Source organism: Aricia agestis, chromosome 4 (genome assembly GCF_905147365.1).
Source record: "Aricia agestis chromosome 4, ilAriAges1.1, whole genome shotgun sequence".
NCBI lineage: Eukaryota > Metazoa > Arthropoda > Insecta > Lepidoptera > Lycaenidae > Aricia > Aricia agestis.
Window position 1 is genome coordinate 3686313 of NC_056409.1, and position 20056 is coordinate 3706368.

Sequence of the window (20056 nt, forward strand, 5' to 3'; positions counted from 1 at the left end):
GTATGAGCTCCGTGGTTACAACAGTGTTTTTAAACACGCAGAAATTTAGCGACATCTGTGATTTCAATAGTGATACAGAATACTTCACATTTAAATGCAAGTATTTCCCTAACAGATGGCTCTACATACGTAAGCCATTAATAAATAATAATTTGAATTAATTGATTGAGTTACTTATTTAATAAAACTCAATAATTTGTTTGCTACGTAAGTCTTCTATATTATAGTAAACAATATGTATGTTCATCCACATGAGAAATGTTTTATAGACAGTGTGATGCTAGTAACACCAAAATTAAAAAAGATAATACACAAACAACATGGTGGATCAGCTGTTTTCGTTTTTCGTGCGAAATTATTTGTTTCTATAACGACGTACTGTTATGGTTTCATAGCCATGTATGAATTAAAATGGGTTCAATCGCATCTGTGCTGCAGTGGCATTGTCAGTCGTGTGGTCAAATTAACCCTACAGAGAGTGTAAAGTGCTTAAAATGTGGTACAAAGAGAGTCTCGGGTCATGACAGTGAAGTTCGAAAACAATATTATACGGGAGATTCCTCCTCCGAATACGCCTCTCGCACTGAAAAAAGCGGCGGAACGACACCCGGCTCGGAGGCTATTGTTATACCGACGACAAATAATTTCAAAAGGTACGCTGGTTACATTGACATGTCATTCCCTAGCTTTGTTACCTGTCTCAATGATTATCGATTTTTCCTGGCTTATATTTAGGTTATATTCGAACCTATTTAGTTCTTGTCCGAGGGTATCGGCGGCTCGTCTCCGAGTCTACGTACCTGTAGAGTAGTTGGGCCAGAGTTGTGTCAGTATTTTTGTGATATGTGAGGAGAAAGTTGGGTGTTTTCAAGTAAGTACTTGAGATTGTTATAAAATGTATAGTTAACTGTATAATCCTTTGTGACGACGATAGCTAATCGTTCAATATCATAATTATATAGTCATTTATAAAGCAATCAAAATGTATAAAAAGTGTCAATGGTAAATGGTAATAAAAATTGTAATAAATACTTTCACATGATGGATTGGAATATTGACAATTATTTATATATTTTATTAAATGTATGTGGTATTTTTATAAGTATTAAAAACTCTCTCATACTGAAACTATGTCAAATATCCAAAATTAATCCAAAGTTCTTGTCATTATCATGATTTATGAATGATAAGAAAACGGGACGAGGTCCAAAAGTATTTATTTTGATTTCTTTTTTACAATACCTTTAAAAATAATATTCTTGTTTGTTAAATATAAACAACAAAATTATCAGTTACACATAATACAATGTAATGTAATTATATAATAATTTCTCTTTATCGTCTTATGAATATAAACATTTCACAGAGTTACAGGTCAGTTTCATTACTCTTCTCCTATTCTCCTAAGTGGACTAGCAACATTTAATGACACCACTCCCAATATTGTCAGTATTGTAATAACCTTTTGATGAACTCTAAGTTGTATCCTTATTAGTTACTAGAAAACTACTGATTCATTTCAAACTATGTCTATTAAATATATAACGAAGGACTTCTCTATTCCACGGGACCCTTGGGTTACCTATGTTAGTAACAGCATTGCCAGATGTCCCGATTTTGGCAGGACATTCCAATTATTTTATCAAAATTAAATGTCCGGCACGGGACAGACTCAGTCACGCTTTTCAGGGAAAATCCCGAACATACATGCAGCATGCTGAGAAAGAAAGGTGTGTAATGAAGACAAGAGTGTGGGAGGTAGAGGGGTGGATTTTCTTTGGCTACTTTAGCTATCTTTTATCACGTAAACTTTATTTTAACGCAAATAAAAAGATAAAAATTAAAAAAATAAATTTGATTTTATGCATTTTGTCCCGCTTAAGGCATTTCTCCGGATTAGGATTATTTAGTTGAATCCTGTTCCCTGGAACATTTTTATTTCTGCATATTTTTTTAAATCAATAATCGCGTATTATTCTTAAGTGAATTATAAAAATAATTATCTATTTGGCCCCTTTTTCACTTCACAATTTTAGAAGATATTTTGATTTAAATTTTTCTAACCTAGGGAATCAACAAAGCTAATAGAAAAAAGCTTTTTCAGCTAAATATACATGTTTAATTTAAATATAAACATGTATAAAATTGTCTTCAAACTAAACTTGTTCTTTAAAACCAAATACAATGAACGGAAAATGAATTTATTTGGAATATTTTGACTTTAAGAAAATTTTTTTTTAATATATTTTACTTATTGGTGGCATTTATTTGTATCAGTATATGAAGATAATGTAATTTGTTTTAGTAAAAATAAACAGATATGTACCAATTAGGTAAATAAATGTAAAATATTTTGATTCCCTACTTAAAATACCCAGGGAATCATCAAAATGTATGTAGAGGGAATCAATAAAAAGTTAGTTTTTCCTGAGGTGTACAAAAACTGTGCATGTAGGTTAAACGATAAATAGCCTAACTAAAAACCATACTCATTATCGTCGTTTACATCGTGTCTAAGCAAACTTAACTTTGGAAATGACATTGTAATTAGCGAATAGGGAATCAATTGTGTAAGGAACCAAGGTTGAGGGAATCAGATATTTTCCTTTGTAACTCGGAAATAGAGCAACGAATTGTGTGACCTCCTTCCATGATGTTTAGAGGGCTACCAAACCTCCCGCTCTGCGCACCCGCAACCACGTGCTTCTTATAACTAGGGAGGTGCGAGCCTCCAAGTGAAGCGTATAGGCAATCACTATGTGGGCCAGGACAAATCTTAAAATGACTTTTTCTATTTAAATAATGATATATATATATGTTTATATACAACTGTTTTATAAATATTTTGTTTATACTCTTACGATTTATTTACTTTGAAATTAGAATTTCATTGTATTTGTGGGATTCTTTTGGGAATTTATAGTGAATTCTGGGGACAGGACACGTCCAGGGAATAAATTTTTCGACCTTTAAATTAATTTTAATTATATTTACAATTAAGTTTTTCTACAGAACCTAAGTGGCCCAGTTAGATCACACCTTATATTACTATAAAAAAAATACAAAGGTCTACATATGTAACTCTGCGGGTAGTTTATACGTCCGGACAACTAAATTTTGCGGTTTGGAGAATCAATCCTTTGACTGAAGAATCTTGCTTTTTCACTCAAAAAGTTACAAAGTCCCGAATTGGCCCAAAAAATTCTGGCAAGGCTGGTTAGGAACCCTCAGAAGTCCGTCCTTTTACTCTATAATCCTAAAACACCACATAGATTTTTACTTTATTGAATATGGTAACTCATTATTATGACAATGTTCAAGAATATTGACTGACGAGAATATTCCAGTGGATGGTCGTGCGTGGGGTCGGCGCCGCTCGCCACCCGCGCCTGGCGCTGCAGCTGCGGCCTGCGGAACGTGTCAGCCTCATGGCGGTGTGCGGCCTGCGATGTCATTGCTCCCCATGCTCCTGTCTACAGGTAAGTCATAAAAGTGATATTGGATATGATCCGCCCCGGCTTCGGCAGTGGACTGTGGTACATCCATAGCCTATAGCACTCAGGGACATCTATAGCAGCGGTAGGCAACAGGCGGACCATAGCTCGAATCTCGGACCACGAAATATTGTAATATATTTTATACCAAATATCAATTAATAATAATAATAGCTCCCACACCGGTTTCGGTGAAGGTGGCCGATTTCATTGAAACCAGGCCAGCCACGCAGGAGTAATTTTATAGTGCTCAAGTGTGTGCGCAGTACATAAGAAGATAGGTATACCTTTATTAATTAAAATAATATTTTTAAGCTACATAGGACAAGACGTGTGTTTTTTTCTGGACCTCGTTAAAATTTTCCCACAGCATCCGGTATTATCAGCCTGTATTATGATGTAAAATCTTGTAGGTTTTCTTCACTATTTGGGAAATTTTTAGATTATTTTTATTAGGTTCACAAAACAAGATACAATTCACAATACATGTAGATATAAATAATAGAATATAAAATGAATAATACCAGGGAATGTGTCTCTTTAAGGAGTGAACACAACATGCACATAACAAAATAAAAGTTGTCTAACAAATAAAACTAACTGCTAACTTACAGTTACAAAAACAAAAGAAGGAGAAAAAAAAACAGTCATTACCCTACTGATTTACAGTTACAAAACCAAAGAAAGAGAAAAAAAAACAGTCATTTTATAACGTCATAGTCAGAGTAGACAGAATTATAGAGTATGCCGACTTAGAACTGATGTTGAAATTTTTAAATTTGACGTATTATGACGAAAATCGTCGCTAGGGTTGTTAACTTGTTACCTACGAATTTAAAGCAGCCTCTACACGTTGGCCGTGTTTGCCGAACAGAAGAGGACAGCGCTATACTAAAAAAAGAGATTGAATTATTTGCGTCTTTCTTTCTGGTATAGCGCCATCCCCTTCTGTTCGGCAAACACGGCCAACGTGTAGAGGCTGCTTAAAACTATGACATATTCGCTGGACGTGTTCCTCTTTGGTCGTATTGTTGTTTGTGTTTTGGCACATTCGATTAAAATTGACAGAATCCAATTTTGAAATCTTTATTTTAAATATTTAAAAATAAATTATATCAGCCAGCGCGAGGCACATTCCGTTCATAATCCTAGTGAAACCCGACGAATTTGACAGATATTGAAAACTGTCCTTTTCTTTGCAGTCGAACTACTGGTAGTTATGTCTATTGTGTCATAGTCTTCCTACTTTGATTTGATGTCAAATGGGATGTTAAAATTACTACGAAATTTTGTTACATATCAACAGTAGAATAAAAAAAGTTACCAAGCGACACTAGAGGTCAAAATGAGTTTTTTATATATTCGGAATGAGCGAATTTTCGATTAAATTTATCTGGAAAAAATCGATTAGTCTAAGCGGGCCCCTAGACCTACAATAATATTGAACAATTTATTTGTCATTAAGATGTTTAAATTAAACATGAATCTTTAAACAGCTCTTTATTAAAAATAGCAACATGGCGCTTGGTAACTTTTTTCATTCCACCAAATTATTATGTTACTATGATTACATTACATAATATAGTGCATCAGCATAAATTATTATTGTTGCTGATGATTGATACGACCTCACACGATTGCCTTTTTAATAACTATCAAATGTATCATGTATGCATATGAAGTGAGTGTCATGATGACATGAATGTTTTATTTTGTATTGATTGTTGTGTGGGCGGGTAGCGGACTGACTCTTCACATTACACGTTACAGATTTTCCGATGACGAGGATCAGTCTACAGGGATGACTGATAAGGATAAGTCTGATAAAGGTATTATTATTTTCTAAATAAAATCTATAGTTTTTGTTATATACATACCTAGTAGGTAATTCAAACATTGAGAATTAACACAGACACATTTTTTCTTTTTTTTTCTTGAGGAGTTTTCGGCTATTCAATACCATTTCCTTAATGTGTTATTTATTTAATTCTAAAAATAGGAAGGTACTTACCTACATCAGAGTTATGACTTATTATGACATAATATTATTTACACAGACAATTAGTAGTGTTATGTAATTTTTATGTATTGTTACATTTTCCAGACGACAGCATGATAAGATCAAACACTCTGGCAGTCCCGTCGTACAAGCCCTCGTCCCGCCTGTCCAACGACCGGCGCCTCAACCTCGACGTGCAGTCGCTGCGGCTGTCGCCCACGCAGCTGGCCGACACCGCGCACGGCGTCACGCGCTCCCTGTCCCACGGCTCCGTGCTCGCCCCGCCCCGCTGGTGGGACGCCGAGCCCCGCCCCCCCGCCGGCCCCCCCGGCGCCATCAGCCGCCCCGCCACGCTCATGGTCGCCGAGCGCTACGGCACAGCTCGCAACCCGCGCGAGTCCTTCCTGCGCAGCCTGCACACCGTCACCCGCCGCCCCAAAAAGTGCCCCGAGAGCGGCTCGAACTGGGAGCTCGACTACGTCAAGGAGTACCAGCGCGAGCAGAGCCGCGGCCTCCACCTCGAGAAGTGGTCGTGCAGCAGGTGCACGCTCGAGAACTCCGGCGTCCGGACCCACTGCGAGGCGTGCCTGTCGCCCCGCGCCTCCCCCCTGGCCCGCATCCCCAACGCCCGCGGCCTCAGTGTCACCACCCTCGGCCGCCACGAGACGCTCGGCGGGCGCGACGGCGCCGTCTCCCTGCCCTCGTCCGGGGGGGTCATGATCACCGTGAGGGACTGGCCCCAGACCGGCCCGGGCTCCGCGGCCCACTCGAGGTCCATCAGCGCGCAGAACTCGCCGGAGACACGCCCGACCTACCGCCGGTCCTTCTCCGAGCAGAACGACGACAACCGGCCGATCGGCAAGGTCGTGTCGAGCCGGCGCAGCCTGAACGAGTACCGGCGGTCGCTCGCCGGCTCCTGCGAGTCGCCCCCAAGGGCGGAGGATAAGCGGGACGAGACGCACCTGGAGTCCATCGACAAGGAGTGCAGCTGGGACACGAACGCGGAGGGTGTGATCTACGCGTTGCCTAACAAGGGGCGGTACAAGGACCGCAACCTACAGCTGCAGGTGAACACGGGCGGCACGCGCTACTCGTACGTGTCGGTGGCGGACGCCAGCGCTGCCGTCAGCAACTCGCACAACGAGGCGCTGTACGCCAACGACGTCGACGACGACTACGCGCGCATCGACGAGCTGCTCGGCGCCGAGAACTGCGTCTCGCCCGAGGTGCTGCCGACCACGCACATCGGCGCGCCCAAGGACAAGGTCTACAACATGCTGCCCTCCGTCGGCAAGGTGTCGCACAACCCGCGGGAACCGACTAAAGTGCCTTCTCAACAACAAAACTCGTAAGTGCTTCTTTTCTGCTCACAATAATATAGTAAAGCAATTCACAAATATGTACCATCGAGGAAGTTGATTCCTATGCAATTGACAGACCAACGTTATTTGGTCGAATATGTCAATTCAATGTTAATTGTGATCTGTCAGCTGGGTTTGACGTTATGCAACCAAACTACTTAGGTCCCCGATTTGCATAGGATTCAACTTCTCTGGTAGTACTATGCTAATCACTTATGTAATAAACTCACGCCTAATTTTGACGCCCACAACTTTAAATAAGAAACTTGCTTAAACTTCACACATACACGCTTGTGTGCACGCAGTACGGGCGCGGGTGCGGGCGCGGCGCGCATGTGGCAGTGCAGCGAGTGCTGGTTCGCGTACAACGCGTGGGGCGCGCGCTGTGACGTGTGCCGCAGCGCGCGCCCGCCGCACGCCGTCACGCTGGCGCCGCCGCCGCCGCGCACGAGGTACACGCACGCACACAACTTGGCGGCTACAGTATACACTACATTTTCTATAGGACAAGGGCATTTGTGCCATTTTGAAAATGTTTAGCACGTGCGCTTCACTTACCGAAGGTACGACTCACGAGTGTTGTTTTAATTTTATTCACACGTGTGACTTCTGTTTTGATTGAAAAGATGAAAATATGCAAACCATGAGAAAATTTTGTTTATAATAAAATACGAAAACTCCTAAGGTTTCTATGTATTTTGTAGGAACAACTCATCATCAGAAGCGAGCGGCACAAAGCCGGAGCCGAACCGCAACGAGCCGCCCAAGAAACTGACGGTGCCCATCGCGTCGCTCGACCACGATCTCAACAGCGATGAACTGCTGTTTGCAGTCGGTTAGTATAATTTTATATATTTCAAGCTGCTGTTGTGAAATTTTTACATTATAGCACAGGTCCCTAGAACATTTTTGTCGTTTGATTACTATCTTATTTTGTGAGTGAGACGAACAATTTCCTCTTTGCGAAAATTCTCGAAAGTGTCAATCTAACAGATTGTTATCTTATCAAAATGAAGCTAATCAAATGAAAAAAAAAAATTCTAAGGTACCCGGATTACTACGTTTAACACGTGAATATAGTCATTGAATATTGTTTTATTAAATAAACATAATATGGATCGCTTAATGGTAAGCGATGCTACCCAAAGACACGCTATAAAACCTCTGGTACTTCTTAATTTTCTAGTGTTGTTATTACACGCCAGTTACTGTAAGGCCGGGTCGCGCCGGCTCTTTCATGTCGAAACATAGGAAAAAATATAATCGTATTGTGTTTGATTGTAGAATCGACACCGGCACCAGCACTGGAGACGTGGTCGTGCGAGCGCTGCACGCTCGTTAACGACAGCGCGGCCGCCGCATGCGCCGCGTGCGCAGGTTCCCGCCCTAATACCGACAACTACTGGTAAAGTGTCCTTTATTTCATCCATAGTAGACAGTTCTAATGCTATTAGAATTTCACTTTTTAGAAATATACTTTATGATCCATTGATTCTGTATCATTTTATTTTATTTTATCATCCGGTAAATTGCAGTGATGATATAAAATGGAGTTTTGACATTGCGGAACGTTATATTGTTTTGGTACGCCACTAATATGTCACAATTATTTCCGACATCAACTTCTTTATTTATACGTGGGAGAGCCATGCTTCGGCACAAATGGGCCGGCTCGACCGGATAAATACCACGTTCTCACAGAAAACCGGCGTGAAACAGCGCTTGCGCTGTGTTTCGCCGAGTGAGTGAGTTTACCGGAGGCCCAATCCCCTAACCCCTACCCTATTCCCTTCCCTATCCTCAACTATTCCCTTCCCTTCCCCTCCCTACCCTCCCCTATTACCCTATTCCCTCTTAAAAGGTCGGCAACGCACTTGCAGCTCTTCTGATGCTGCGAGTGTCCATGGGCGACGGAAGTTGCTTTCCATCAGGTGACCCGTTTGCTCGTTTGCCCCCTTATTTCATTAAAAAAAAAAAAAAAATCTTCAAATACCACTTCGTTTGAAAAAGTCGTTTTCGTGAGATTTTATGACGCGTGTCCAAAGTTACGGTAAACGTGTGTTTCCAGAATTATTCTTTTAGTGACAAAAGCATATTATATTTTAATTATTAGCGTTCCGATAAGGTACGCTATCGATCAAAAATTAAATTCAATCACACATCCATCATATTAAATTATGTTGTAACCCTCGTTTGCCGTTAGTTCGTGCCCGAAAATTACTGCAGGTGCCGCTTTTGCCGTCGGCCTAAACTATTTGCCTTACCTGATTGCAATTCTGTCGCGAAAGCCGAGTCCCTACTGTATCGTGGGTTAGACGTGCTTAAGAGGATTCCACACCGCCATTTTTTCCATACAAACGTTGTCCCCTGTTTCCTCCCTGGATAATGCTAGTAGAGTTATAATTTTTTTCCTGAATATCTACGGCCACTAATACAATGTCCCTATGTTTTCTTTTTTTTCATAATTTAATTATTAAATAAGATATGAACGTTCAAAAACCCAAAAAAATGGCCAGATTTTCCACTGTGTTCAAACGTCCAGAAAACAGATTTGGATAGATTATACAAAAAAGCAAAACATAGGAACACAGCTCAAGCCTTTTTTTAATCTTTAATGAAAAAAGTACTTAAATCGGTTAAGTTTTGGAGAAGGAATCAGGGGACAACGAATCGTTGATTTTCTGGATTTTCTGCAGTTGTCTCTATCGCGTTCTGCGGTATAGGCTTGAGGTAAGGGAGACAGCTATAGATATTACACGTACTTTTTTTTCATTTCTCTAGCCGCTGTGGTATCCTCTTAAGAGCGATCCACACCGCCGTTTTTCCATACAAACGTTGTCCGCTGTTTCCTCCCTGGATAATACCGATAGAGTTATAATTTTTTTTCCCGAATATTTATGGCCACTAATACAATGTCCCTATGTTTTCTTTTTTTTTTTTTCATAATTTAACTATTAAAAAAGATATAAACGTTCAAAAACCCAAAAAAATGGCCAGTGTTCAAACACTCATAAAACAAAACTGGCTGGAATATACCAAAAAAGTGAAACATAGGAACACAGCTCAAGCCTTGCTTTAATTGTTAATGAAAAAAGTACTTAAATCGGTTAAGTTTTGGAGAAGGAATCAGAGGACAACGAATCGATGATTTTCTTTTATTTTATTAGAACTTTTGTCGTGTTGTCTTTATCGCGCTCTGCGGTGGGAGACTTGAGATTGGTGAGACAGCAATACATTTTCAAAATACCTATTTTGAATTTCTCTCGCCCCTGGTGTATCCTCTTAACGCTCTCCTGTCTGCCAACCACGAGTGTGATGATGTGTTTGCTGACAAGTGGATGGATATAAATAAAGTATGTGCGAAATTCTGCGAGGGACTTTCCCTGAAAGAGCTTCTATTATGGTCTATTAGTTAATTTATTTTTATAATTGTGGTCTTAATCACCCCTATATTCTGTAAATAAATAAATGTTTCGTGTTCAGGTCGTGCGGTTCGTGTACGCTGCGCAACCCGCTGTCGGCGCCGCTGTGTCTGGCGTGCAAGACGCCGCCCGTGCCCAAGCACGCCGTGCCTACCACTAACGACAATCAAGTTGCTGGTACGTGTTACATTTAAGGGCTCCCACACAAAACTGCGAATTCACATGGCATAGCAAAAATCTGCAACAAAACTCATACTAAAAATGACTTTGCGATGCGAATTCGCAGTTTTGTGTGGGAGCCCTAAGTTTTGTGTCATTTAATTTTCTGAAACGGATTTTTGTATTTAATCCTTCCATCGTGGATTCTTGGAAATCTATTGATATTCTATTGTGTCTCGCTCACCGGTTAGCTTATGAGGCTTGATGCTTGATTTACAGACGACATGAATTCAAAGGTGTTTATCAATTAGGGAAATCTTTATTTGCTTAAAACTTTTAATTGCGTGAATCTAAATAATTATTTCTTCTTAATTATTTATCCCTCTGCAGTAATTTAAAAATTAAAATTGAAAAAAAAAAATAGTACTCCCCACAACGGTTTCGGTGACGGTGGCCAGTTTCATTGAAACCAGGCCGGTTACGCAGGAGTGATTTTATAGTGCCCAAGTGTATGCGCAGTACACAAGAGCACTCTCTATTCCTTTTACACTCATAACCCAGTGACACGACTGGCGAGAGATCAGGCGCAGGACCGACTTTTTACATGCCCATCCGACGCATGGATTAAGATGATCATTGTCAGATAATCAGGTGATCAGCCTGCATTGTCCTAACCTAACTTGGAAATAACATGTTTCCAACGCGGGAATCGAACCCACGACCTCCGAGTCAAGAGACCACGAAGGCGTTGAATATATAATATGACACTTATAATACAATATTATCTTTATTCGTATTAATGTTGCGAGTGTCCATGGGTGACGGTAGTTGCTTTCCATTAGGTGACCCATTTGCTCATTTGCCCTGTTATTTTATAAAAAACATCGTATTTGCTTTCAGGTCGGAGCCCGTCGCCGCGGCGCTCGCGACACACGCCGGCTCTGCCCCGCCGCGGCTCCAGGCACAAAAGCCCGCCGCCCGATACCAAGTCAGTTTACTTTGCATACATATGCCAAAGTCCAAGGGTTTTTGCTAATAATAATTTGCCAATGAAGTATTTGCCATATCTCTTGTAAATGCGAGGAATATAAGCCCTCAAACCCATAGTGCAAGTAGTATTTTTTTTTTAATTTCTTTCCACTTTGGCAACGTATGTGTGATGAAATATATTTAGTAGCCTGTGTGTTTTATTGTAAGAACGCGCTCAGACGTGCGCGTGATCTGCTGAGCGTATGGGAAAACAAGTGCGGGTACGTGCGCGGGTTCGGTGCGGATTCAGCGCGTGCTGCGCGCGAATTTTCCCATACGCTATAGTAGAACACGCGCACATCTGAACGCGCTCTGAAGGTAGCCACCTAGATAACCAAAGAATCGCTTAGAAAAAAAGAGGTGGAAAGAACGTTGAACAGGTTTATATTATCTTCTTTTACCTTTTGTGAGTAAAGTATCATATATTAAAGCGGAGTGTTGTTTTATGATAGATTACGGTAGATATTGTGAATTAATTATACAACATTAACATTAATAATTATACATGATATTAAATGTTACTTTATGTACTGTCTAAGAATGTGAAATGGCATAATATATTCTTATTCATGGACACACAAAGGTAACTTAAGTATCTGTGTGTTAATTTTCTATTTAACGATTACTTGTTATAGTATGTTTTTAGTATAACGTTATCCCCTAGCAGCGAGAACGTGGAGTGGTCGTGCGGCGAGTGCACGTTCGTGAACAGCGGCAGTGTGGGCGCGTGTGACATGTGCGCCACGGCGCGCCCGCAACTCCTGCCCGCCGCCCCGCCCCCGCGTGCCATAGACCTCTCACGTGAGTACAAGTTTTATGAAAACTTAGATACGATTTATTTTAATGTAAACAAAGTCCACTATGTATTATTTCAAGTGTAAATTTTTCAATAATCACCTCCAATAAAAATCTATAGCAAAATAACATTATTATAAAATTATTATATTTTACTAAATTGGACTTAAAATTTTAGCGGACGGTTCAGACAGCGAGCGGCAGGAGAGCACGCCGATGGAGATCCTGCGGATACGGGAAGACAGCCACGCGTGGACGCAGTGGCAGGAGGTGCTCGCTCAGTGCGCCGCTGTGAGTATAAATATCGCTTAATTAAACAACTCAACGTATTGTGCAGTTTTTTTGGATGAAAACACGAAAACATTGCTACACTATATTCTTTTTTGCCTTGCAGACTGGTGAGATGTACGTAGATGAGTCGTTTCCGGCGTCCGCGCGGTCTCTCTACTACGGCGGCTCGGGATCGGGCGCGGAGGGCGGGGCTGCGGCGCGCTGGCTCCGCCCACACCAGATACACGTGGACGCAGACCACCGTTTGCCGTGGCAGGTGTTCCGTGACCCCCGACCGTCGGATATATCGCAAGGTAGGTTCGATGTTCTTGATAGCAAAATAATTACCCAATGCATACACGATAAATACGCAAGACAACATTCTGTCCTGGTGCCTTACTCCCGAAACTGATATCGATTTCGATTTGCGATTTCAACAGTTTTTTGACACTTTGGCCATCTAAAATATGTCTAAAAAATGTCAAAAAACCGTTGAAATCGAAATCGATATCAGTTTCGGGAGTAAGGCACCTGGTCTATAAAGCGCCTTTTCCGATTTATACAGATAAGGATAAAACATTATAATATATAGCTTGCTAACAGAGATTTAGAAACGAGTGTTTGGTGAGTGGTTTCATCCCATTCCCAGTGCCTAAACTGCTTAAGTAACATATTTTATGTTGTTGCAGTATTTTTTTAAGCGCTTAAACGCCGATGATTTATGTATTTTTAAATAGCTTGTCAAGCATTATAGTGTCAACTTAGATTGCTTTAAGGGTTATAACTAACCGGGACGTCATCGCGACGTAACCAGTGACATTACCATGTCACCTCTAAGTCGCCGCAAAGCGGTGTTTTTAAACGTAACTAAGAAAAACAGCGCTTTGCGGCGACGTAGAGACTCCAGACGCTGCTTAGTCATTCGACATTGTAACGTCGCTGGCTACGTCGTGGTGGTGTCCCGGTGAGTTATAGCTCTAACTGTCACTGAGTTTTGATAATCTACAGGCGTGCTAGGCAACTGCTGGCTGCTATCTGCGCTCGCGGTGTTAGCGGAGCGGTCGGCGTTGGTTCGCTCTGTGGTACTGCGCGCCGAGCCCGCTCGCGGCGCGTACCAGTTGCGGCTCTGCAAGGACGGCCGCTGGCTGACAGTGACCGTCGATGATCTGCTGCCTTGCAATAAGAAGGGACATTTGGTGTACTCGCAGGTACGTCACGTCATGGGTTACGTCACTTGTTATAATGTAAGTTAGTAATTGTATTCGGCCGTAAAGCATAGAGATACCTTCCACTACTTTTATCTTTACCTCGCCCGCAACATTGCTCTTGAACTACTTAATGAGATTAACGTTATTTACAGAATAAAAAACGCGCTTTGTATTTTATGCCCTAGGGAAAGAGGCGATTAGCAATGAACCAATTTCTAAGTATATATGTCAAACTGGCTATAAATTAACATTTCGTTTGCAGGCAAAAAGGAAACAATTATGGGTGCCGTTGATAGAAAAGGCTGTTGCTAAATTGCACGGCTGCTACGAGGCGTTGGTATCCGGTAGAGCGATAGAAGGTAGGTTTTTATAGTCTCAATAAACCGTAACCCATTTCAACGTAAATTATGTGGTTATGCTTTTCAAAGTTAACGCGTCGAATATAGGCGAATAACAATCAGTATTTGTTATTCGCACGCACACAATCAACAAGAACTTTATCATAATATTCCACGTTCACAGGTCTGTGCACGCTGACGGGCGCGCCGTGCGAGTCGGTGTCGCTGCAGGCGGGTGGTGCGGGCGGCGGCGGCGCGGGGGGCGGGGCGCCGCTCGAGCAGCTCGACCGCGACCTGGTGTGGGCGCAGCTGCTGTCCTCGCGCCAGGCCTGCTTCCTGATGGGGGCCAGCTGCGGCGGCGGCAACATGAAGGTCAGAATATGATATTTTATTAATTAAAACAAAAACTTGAGAGGTGTCAAGGGACACCCAGATAGAACGATTTTTTATGTACAAAAAACCTGTATACACTCAAGAAAAAAAGAGAGACAGAGAAAGAAACACGCGCTACCGCACGGCTTACAAGTTACAACTATAGCAAAAAGCACAGACATAGATCAAGATAGCATCGCATGTCCCGCGAAGTTACATACATATGCGGTATCTATCTTGATCTATGTCTGTGGCAAAAAATGTCGTTACAACTTTTTGGTCTTAATTTTTTCCGTTTAGCCCCTTTTCGCAACGTGCGATAAGGAACTTCGTTCCAAAAAATAAAACACGATTTTTAAGTTATTTACATTTTAAGTTGTTTGCGGTGAAGAAATAGAAGCACGCTTTTATTACGTGAAATTTGTGGTAAAAATGAATAAACTAACTTGTAAAACAAAGTTGTGTCAAAACATATTTTGACAAATTTATTGTTTAGTAATTGGACTTCACTATTAACAGGTGGACGAAGAAGAATACCAGCGTCTCGGCTTACGTCCCCGTCACGCGTACTCCGTACTCGACGTGGTGGAGGTGGCGGGCGCACGGCCACTGCGGCTGCTGCGCCTGCGCAACCCCTGGGGTCACTACACATGGCGCGGCGCGTGGGCCAACAACTGTCCGCGCTGGACGGACGCGCTGCGCCGCGCGCTGCCCGCAGCCCCGCCCTCCTCGCCGACAGATGACGACCACGGCGTCTTCTGGATTAGTTTCGATGATGTACTCAAGTGAGTACGCGATGTATCTTGAGATTGTCCGCTGTCGAACTAACAGCGGTCGTAATTTAATGCGCCCAGTGGAATAAGCTGGAACATACTATCTTAACATCATCGAAGAAGGTTTTCACGAAAATGTTAACAGCTCCTGTACATAAGCATTCAACAATAATGTTGCGATAAGTCGTATAAGTATGTTTTTCTGTTTAACCCTCTGATTGCAATGTAAATTTTTGCGGATATGTTATACTTTAAGAGCATACAATCGATTTTTGAAACGTCTTACGTTTATTTTTATTTTATCGCTTTCTACCTGTATTTTGCATGATTTTCTTTCTTATCCAGGTGTTAGACCACATATAGATGTTGTAAAAGTGTTAATTTTTAACCGATTTAGAAATAAATGATTTATTTTTTCAGATACTTCGACTGCATCGACATCTGCAAGGTGCGCGCGGGGTGGCACGAGGTGCGGCTGGCGGGGATCCTGCCGCCGCTGTCCTCCCCCCGCCACCTCACCTGCCTGCTGCTCACCGCCGCGCAGCCCACCGAGGTCGACTTCACGCTCTTCCAGGAGGGCCAGAGGTGAGTAGCGGGGTTATTGTAGTTGAAAAGTCAGATATATATACTTTGACTTGTGAATTTGGATGAAGTATCGTCAGGATTAAGTGAAGGTGACATTATAGTAAGCTAATCAAATACTATAAATTCAGTGGTATAGTCATTTAAAAAAAAGAAAAAACATTTGATATAAATTCTTTTGTTTGTAATGTTGTTTATCTTCTTTTATTTGTATCTGTATTTTCTTTTCCTTTTAGACGAAGATTTTTGTCATACTATACACATATCACTCATACTCTTACATAAATACTAACAATATACTAAATATTTCCAGGAACTCGGCGAAGAGTCAGCGGTCGCAGTTGGACTTATGCGTGGTGGTGTTCCGCACCAAGTCGGGGCCCAGCGCGCAGGTCGGCAAGCTCGTCGCGCACAGCAAGAGACAGGTTGGTTACCACTTACCTGAACACTGGTGGGAATCTGGTATGGGCTACACCCTGTTAAGCGCGCTGCTGTCACGACGCCGCGTCGTGACAGCAGCAGCAGCGCAGCGTTCGAACACCTTGGTTATTTGTATGTAAAACAACGCAACGGCAGCGCTGCGTCGACGCAACGTTGACGCAACGCGCCGTGTGGACTGGCTCTTACGTGTGCGACGTTCCTAACTATAAATGTGACGTTAAATTACTTCAGGTCCGAGGCTTCGTAGGCTGCCACAAGATGCTCGAAAAGGGCTTCTACCTAGTCGTCTGTCTGGCGTTCAACCACTGGCACACTGGCTTGGAGCTCAACGACCCTAGCGCCTGGCCGCGTCATGTGTTAGCGGCGCATTCGTCAAAGCCGCTGGCGGTGGAGCGCCCGCCCTTACATCCGCATCTGCTGGCTGATGCGATAATAGGACTGACGCTGGCGAGGGGACAGCGACACGAGGGAAGGCAGGGCATGACGGCGTATTATTTGACGAAGGTAAGCTTGCATGACGCAATAAGATTCGATTGATACTTTAGCAAGATAGTATAATGCGTGCGAGCTTCGAGAAATTGTAGGCTGTGTGTGTGTGCCGATTGTTGCTTTGTACTCCACATTCTATTTACCAATCTTCGAAACTGTCCTGGCTCCTTACTTCAAACACAATCGAAAATCGAATCATGTCTTTTGGATAAATTTACACGATAGTGTGGTTTCTCAGCGTAAAATTTAGCGTTTCACAACGCGATATCGATTTAATCTGAATTTGTTTATGGATGATCATAACATGATATCTATTCTGAATCAGAATAAACATCTTATCGAATCGTAATATCATCAGCTTATTATAAAAGTCGGCAAATAAAATTAATTCATTATATTTTCACGTGACAACGTCTAATAAGCGTGTACATACATACGGCGCCGCAGCGGCAGCGTTTTTCGCCGCCGTGGCGGCGCCGTGTGTAAGGGCAAATAGAAACACAGGGATGAGTAATGGAGCGGTGTGTGCAAACAGCCTTACACGATACGGGCTGCATGAACTATAACGTCATTGTCCTGTTACGCTTCATGTCGCGTTTCGCAAGCGAGAGCGCGGCACGAACGAGAGAGAGGCATGATCGGCTCGAGTGACTGTAATGTTTGACGTTGTCACATCAAACTATCGTCCGTAAACCGACTTTACAGACAACCAACTTTTTTACATTCTACTTATTTTAATATATCCAGGGCTGGGCGGGTCTGGTGGTGATGGTGGAGAACCGGCACACGGACAAGTGGATCCACGTGAAGTGCGACTGCCAGGAGAGCTACAACGTCGTGTCCACGCGCGGCGAACTCAAAACCATCGACTCCGTGCCGCCGCTGCACAGGTTCTCATTGCTTTGAGTATCAGTGATTTGGGAGGTTATCAAAAAATTATGTTAAAAACTAAGAGCCATGCCACACGACGCGATGCGGCGCCGCACCACAGGTCATCTCGCCGGACTACCGACCACACGGTGAGTGTGGCGCTGCAACGTTTTGCAGTACCTTAGTAGCGACGGACTCCATACAATTAGAATTAGTATTTTGATGTCGTTGACGGACTCGAGCTCCACCAATACATACCTAACCTAACCCTTCCCCGCCTCGTCTGGATTACGATGCGCGTGCAGCGCCGGAGCGCACTGGACCGCAATGTGTGCGCATGCCATACATTTTTATATGTAGGAAACCGGAGCGGCACCGGTCAGGCGCCGCAGTCATAATATATTTTGCGTTAGTATTTATTACATTGTCTTGCGTCGTTTAAATGTTTAAGAACCAAACACATATCAGGATATTACCACTCGTAAAAATGGAGTAACGTTTTCATATTACTTATACGTATTGGACTTTGTATTAACATTTATTTATGTGTTTCTCAGGCAAGTAATAATAGTGCTGACGCAGCTGGAGGGCAGTGGCGGGTTCTCTATCGCCCACCGACTAACGCATAGACTCGCCGCCGGCGCACGACTGCAGGTAGATTTTAGTTGTTTTTTTTATTTAGCTATTAGTATTCTTGTAATATACCTTAGCAGAGCACGAAGAAATTTCCTGATTTGCGAACCAAAGACGTATCGACAAAGTAGTGTCGAATATGAGTTGTACGAACTTATTCGAAACGTCTTTTTTCGAAAGTGTGTATTTTTACAGCTATACATTTTTTAAGTACTACCATTGTATAGGGACTATATTCCTATTTTTGTCTGTGAAGATTGATAAAGGTTTACGTTCACTAGGACTGGGCGCCGCGCGCGGACCGCGAGCCGCGCCACCGGCCGCCGCTCGCACGCCGTCTCGCCGGTCTACACGCGCCACGCCTCATCACGTAGCCGCCAGAGTGAGACGACCGATATGCGAGTGAGATGGAAGATGAGCAGCGTGACGAATGTATATCAGTTTAGCTGGGGTTCGAGTGAATTTTGTATATTACGGTAAAATCAACAGATTTTTATATTTGTCATGATCAAAATGTTTTCATAAAGTTTAAAACGTGATTCCACTTGAGTACACCAATATAGAATGTTTGTAACTGTGGTTCCCAAAATGTAGACTGTAGCTTCTTGCTAGTCGTGTCTGAAGTAACTGGCGAATCTCAAAATGTATTATGATAACTTGTAATAATAGTGAGATGCAGTGATAAAATTTGGTAGTGAACAATATGAGAATAATTTTATATGTGGCTCGACATTTACAAATTGAAGGAAAGTTCCTAAGGGTCAAACTGATGAAATATAACATTTTTAAATGTATAGAATAATATGATGAATGTTTAACTCAAACGGTTAGGAACTTTTAACATGCATACTGCCCTTTTTGCCCTTTTTATAAACGCGACGGTTTTATTTGTAAACGTCGTCGACGAATTGAAATTGATAGGGTAGTTTAGTTTCAGGGGTGTCATTATAAAATGGTGTATCAATAAAAAGACGAAATTCTCGTTTGGATGAAGGTAATACGTAAAATTCGTCCTACTTGTCACAAAATGTTTGTCAATGTGAAGAGGGGTGACGTAAAATTGTAAATCGCTTGTATTCAACCTCGTATTATATTTGGTTGTAGCGGTCTGCACTAGCGACGAGCACAATCTGTCGCCGCAGCGATGTCGCTAGTGTGTGCCGACCCTAACGTGTGATGCACGACGCATTCCATTATATTTGTTTTAGTCATCACGTCGATGAGATGTATTTTTGTACTCGATATTCTTGCCATTAATTTAAGTTTATTTTGTATTATATTTTGGCCTAACTTATCTGTGCAATATTTTTGATGCAATCACATTTATATAATCACATTTTTAATATATTTGTGTTTTTTTGTGTAAGTTGTCGCAGAATTGTAGAATTTGATGGTGGTCGCAACAAGAAAAACGCTTGAATATTGTTTCATACGAATACAAAACAATGTTCAAGTGTTTTTGGTTTGTTATGGACCTGTGTACATTGTATATGCACATAATGTGCTCAAAGCAAAGACATGTAACGTAAAGTATACGGCAGTTGGTATGGCATGCGCAAGCCCTCGCAAACTCAAAATATACTTTTGTAATATTGTGTTTGTGTATATATTATTTTTGTGATATAATGCTTATTAACTAGCATTATGTGACTGTATTGTTATACGAAACTTGTCAGTTTATTCTTCAAACTTTAAATACAAATAAATGTTTTATTTCAAAATTAATTCTGTATTACTATAAACTGACAATTTTTTAGCTAATACTTATGTTTTCGAGGTGAATTTGTCATTAAATATATGTAATATGTTAGATGATGTAGG

The 20056-nt window shown here is 41.8% G+C and overlaps 1 protein-coding gene across 3 annotated transcripts; it reads left to right on the top strand.

The window, feature by feature from the left end:
* The first annotated feature begins 321 nt into the window (after window positions 1–321).
* LOC121725921 (calpain-D-like) lies at window positions 322–20021 on the top strand. Of its 3 annotated transcripts, none has more exons than XM_042113100.1 (22): window positions 322–653; window positions 3348–3479; window positions 5265–5323; window positions 5599–6841; window positions 7160–7306; window positions 7559–7689; window positions 8139–8259; window positions 10338–10453; window positions 11336–11423; window positions 12129–12265; window positions 12438–12550; window positions 12654–12843; window positions 13538–13737; window positions 14000–14096; window positions 14260–14447; window positions 14967–15232; window positions 15641–15805; window positions 16116–16227; window positions 16475–16747; window positions 17480–17622; window positions 18160–18256; window positions 18517–20021. In XM_042113100.1, the coding sequence occupies exons 1-22, from the start codon at window positions 412–414 to the stop codon at window positions 18607–18609; spliced, it is 4353 nt and encodes a 1450-aa protein (XP_041969034.1). In that variant the 5' UTR covers window positions 322–411; the 3' UTR covers window positions 18610–20021. The 3 variants fall into 3 exon arrangements, with proteins under 3 accessions (XP_041969034.1, XP_041969035.1, XP_041969037.1); XM_042113101.1 differs by having other exon boundaries at window positions 12132–12265; XM_042113103.1 differs by lacking the exon at window positions 7160–7306.
* Window positions 20022–20056: the final 35 nt, after the last annotated feature.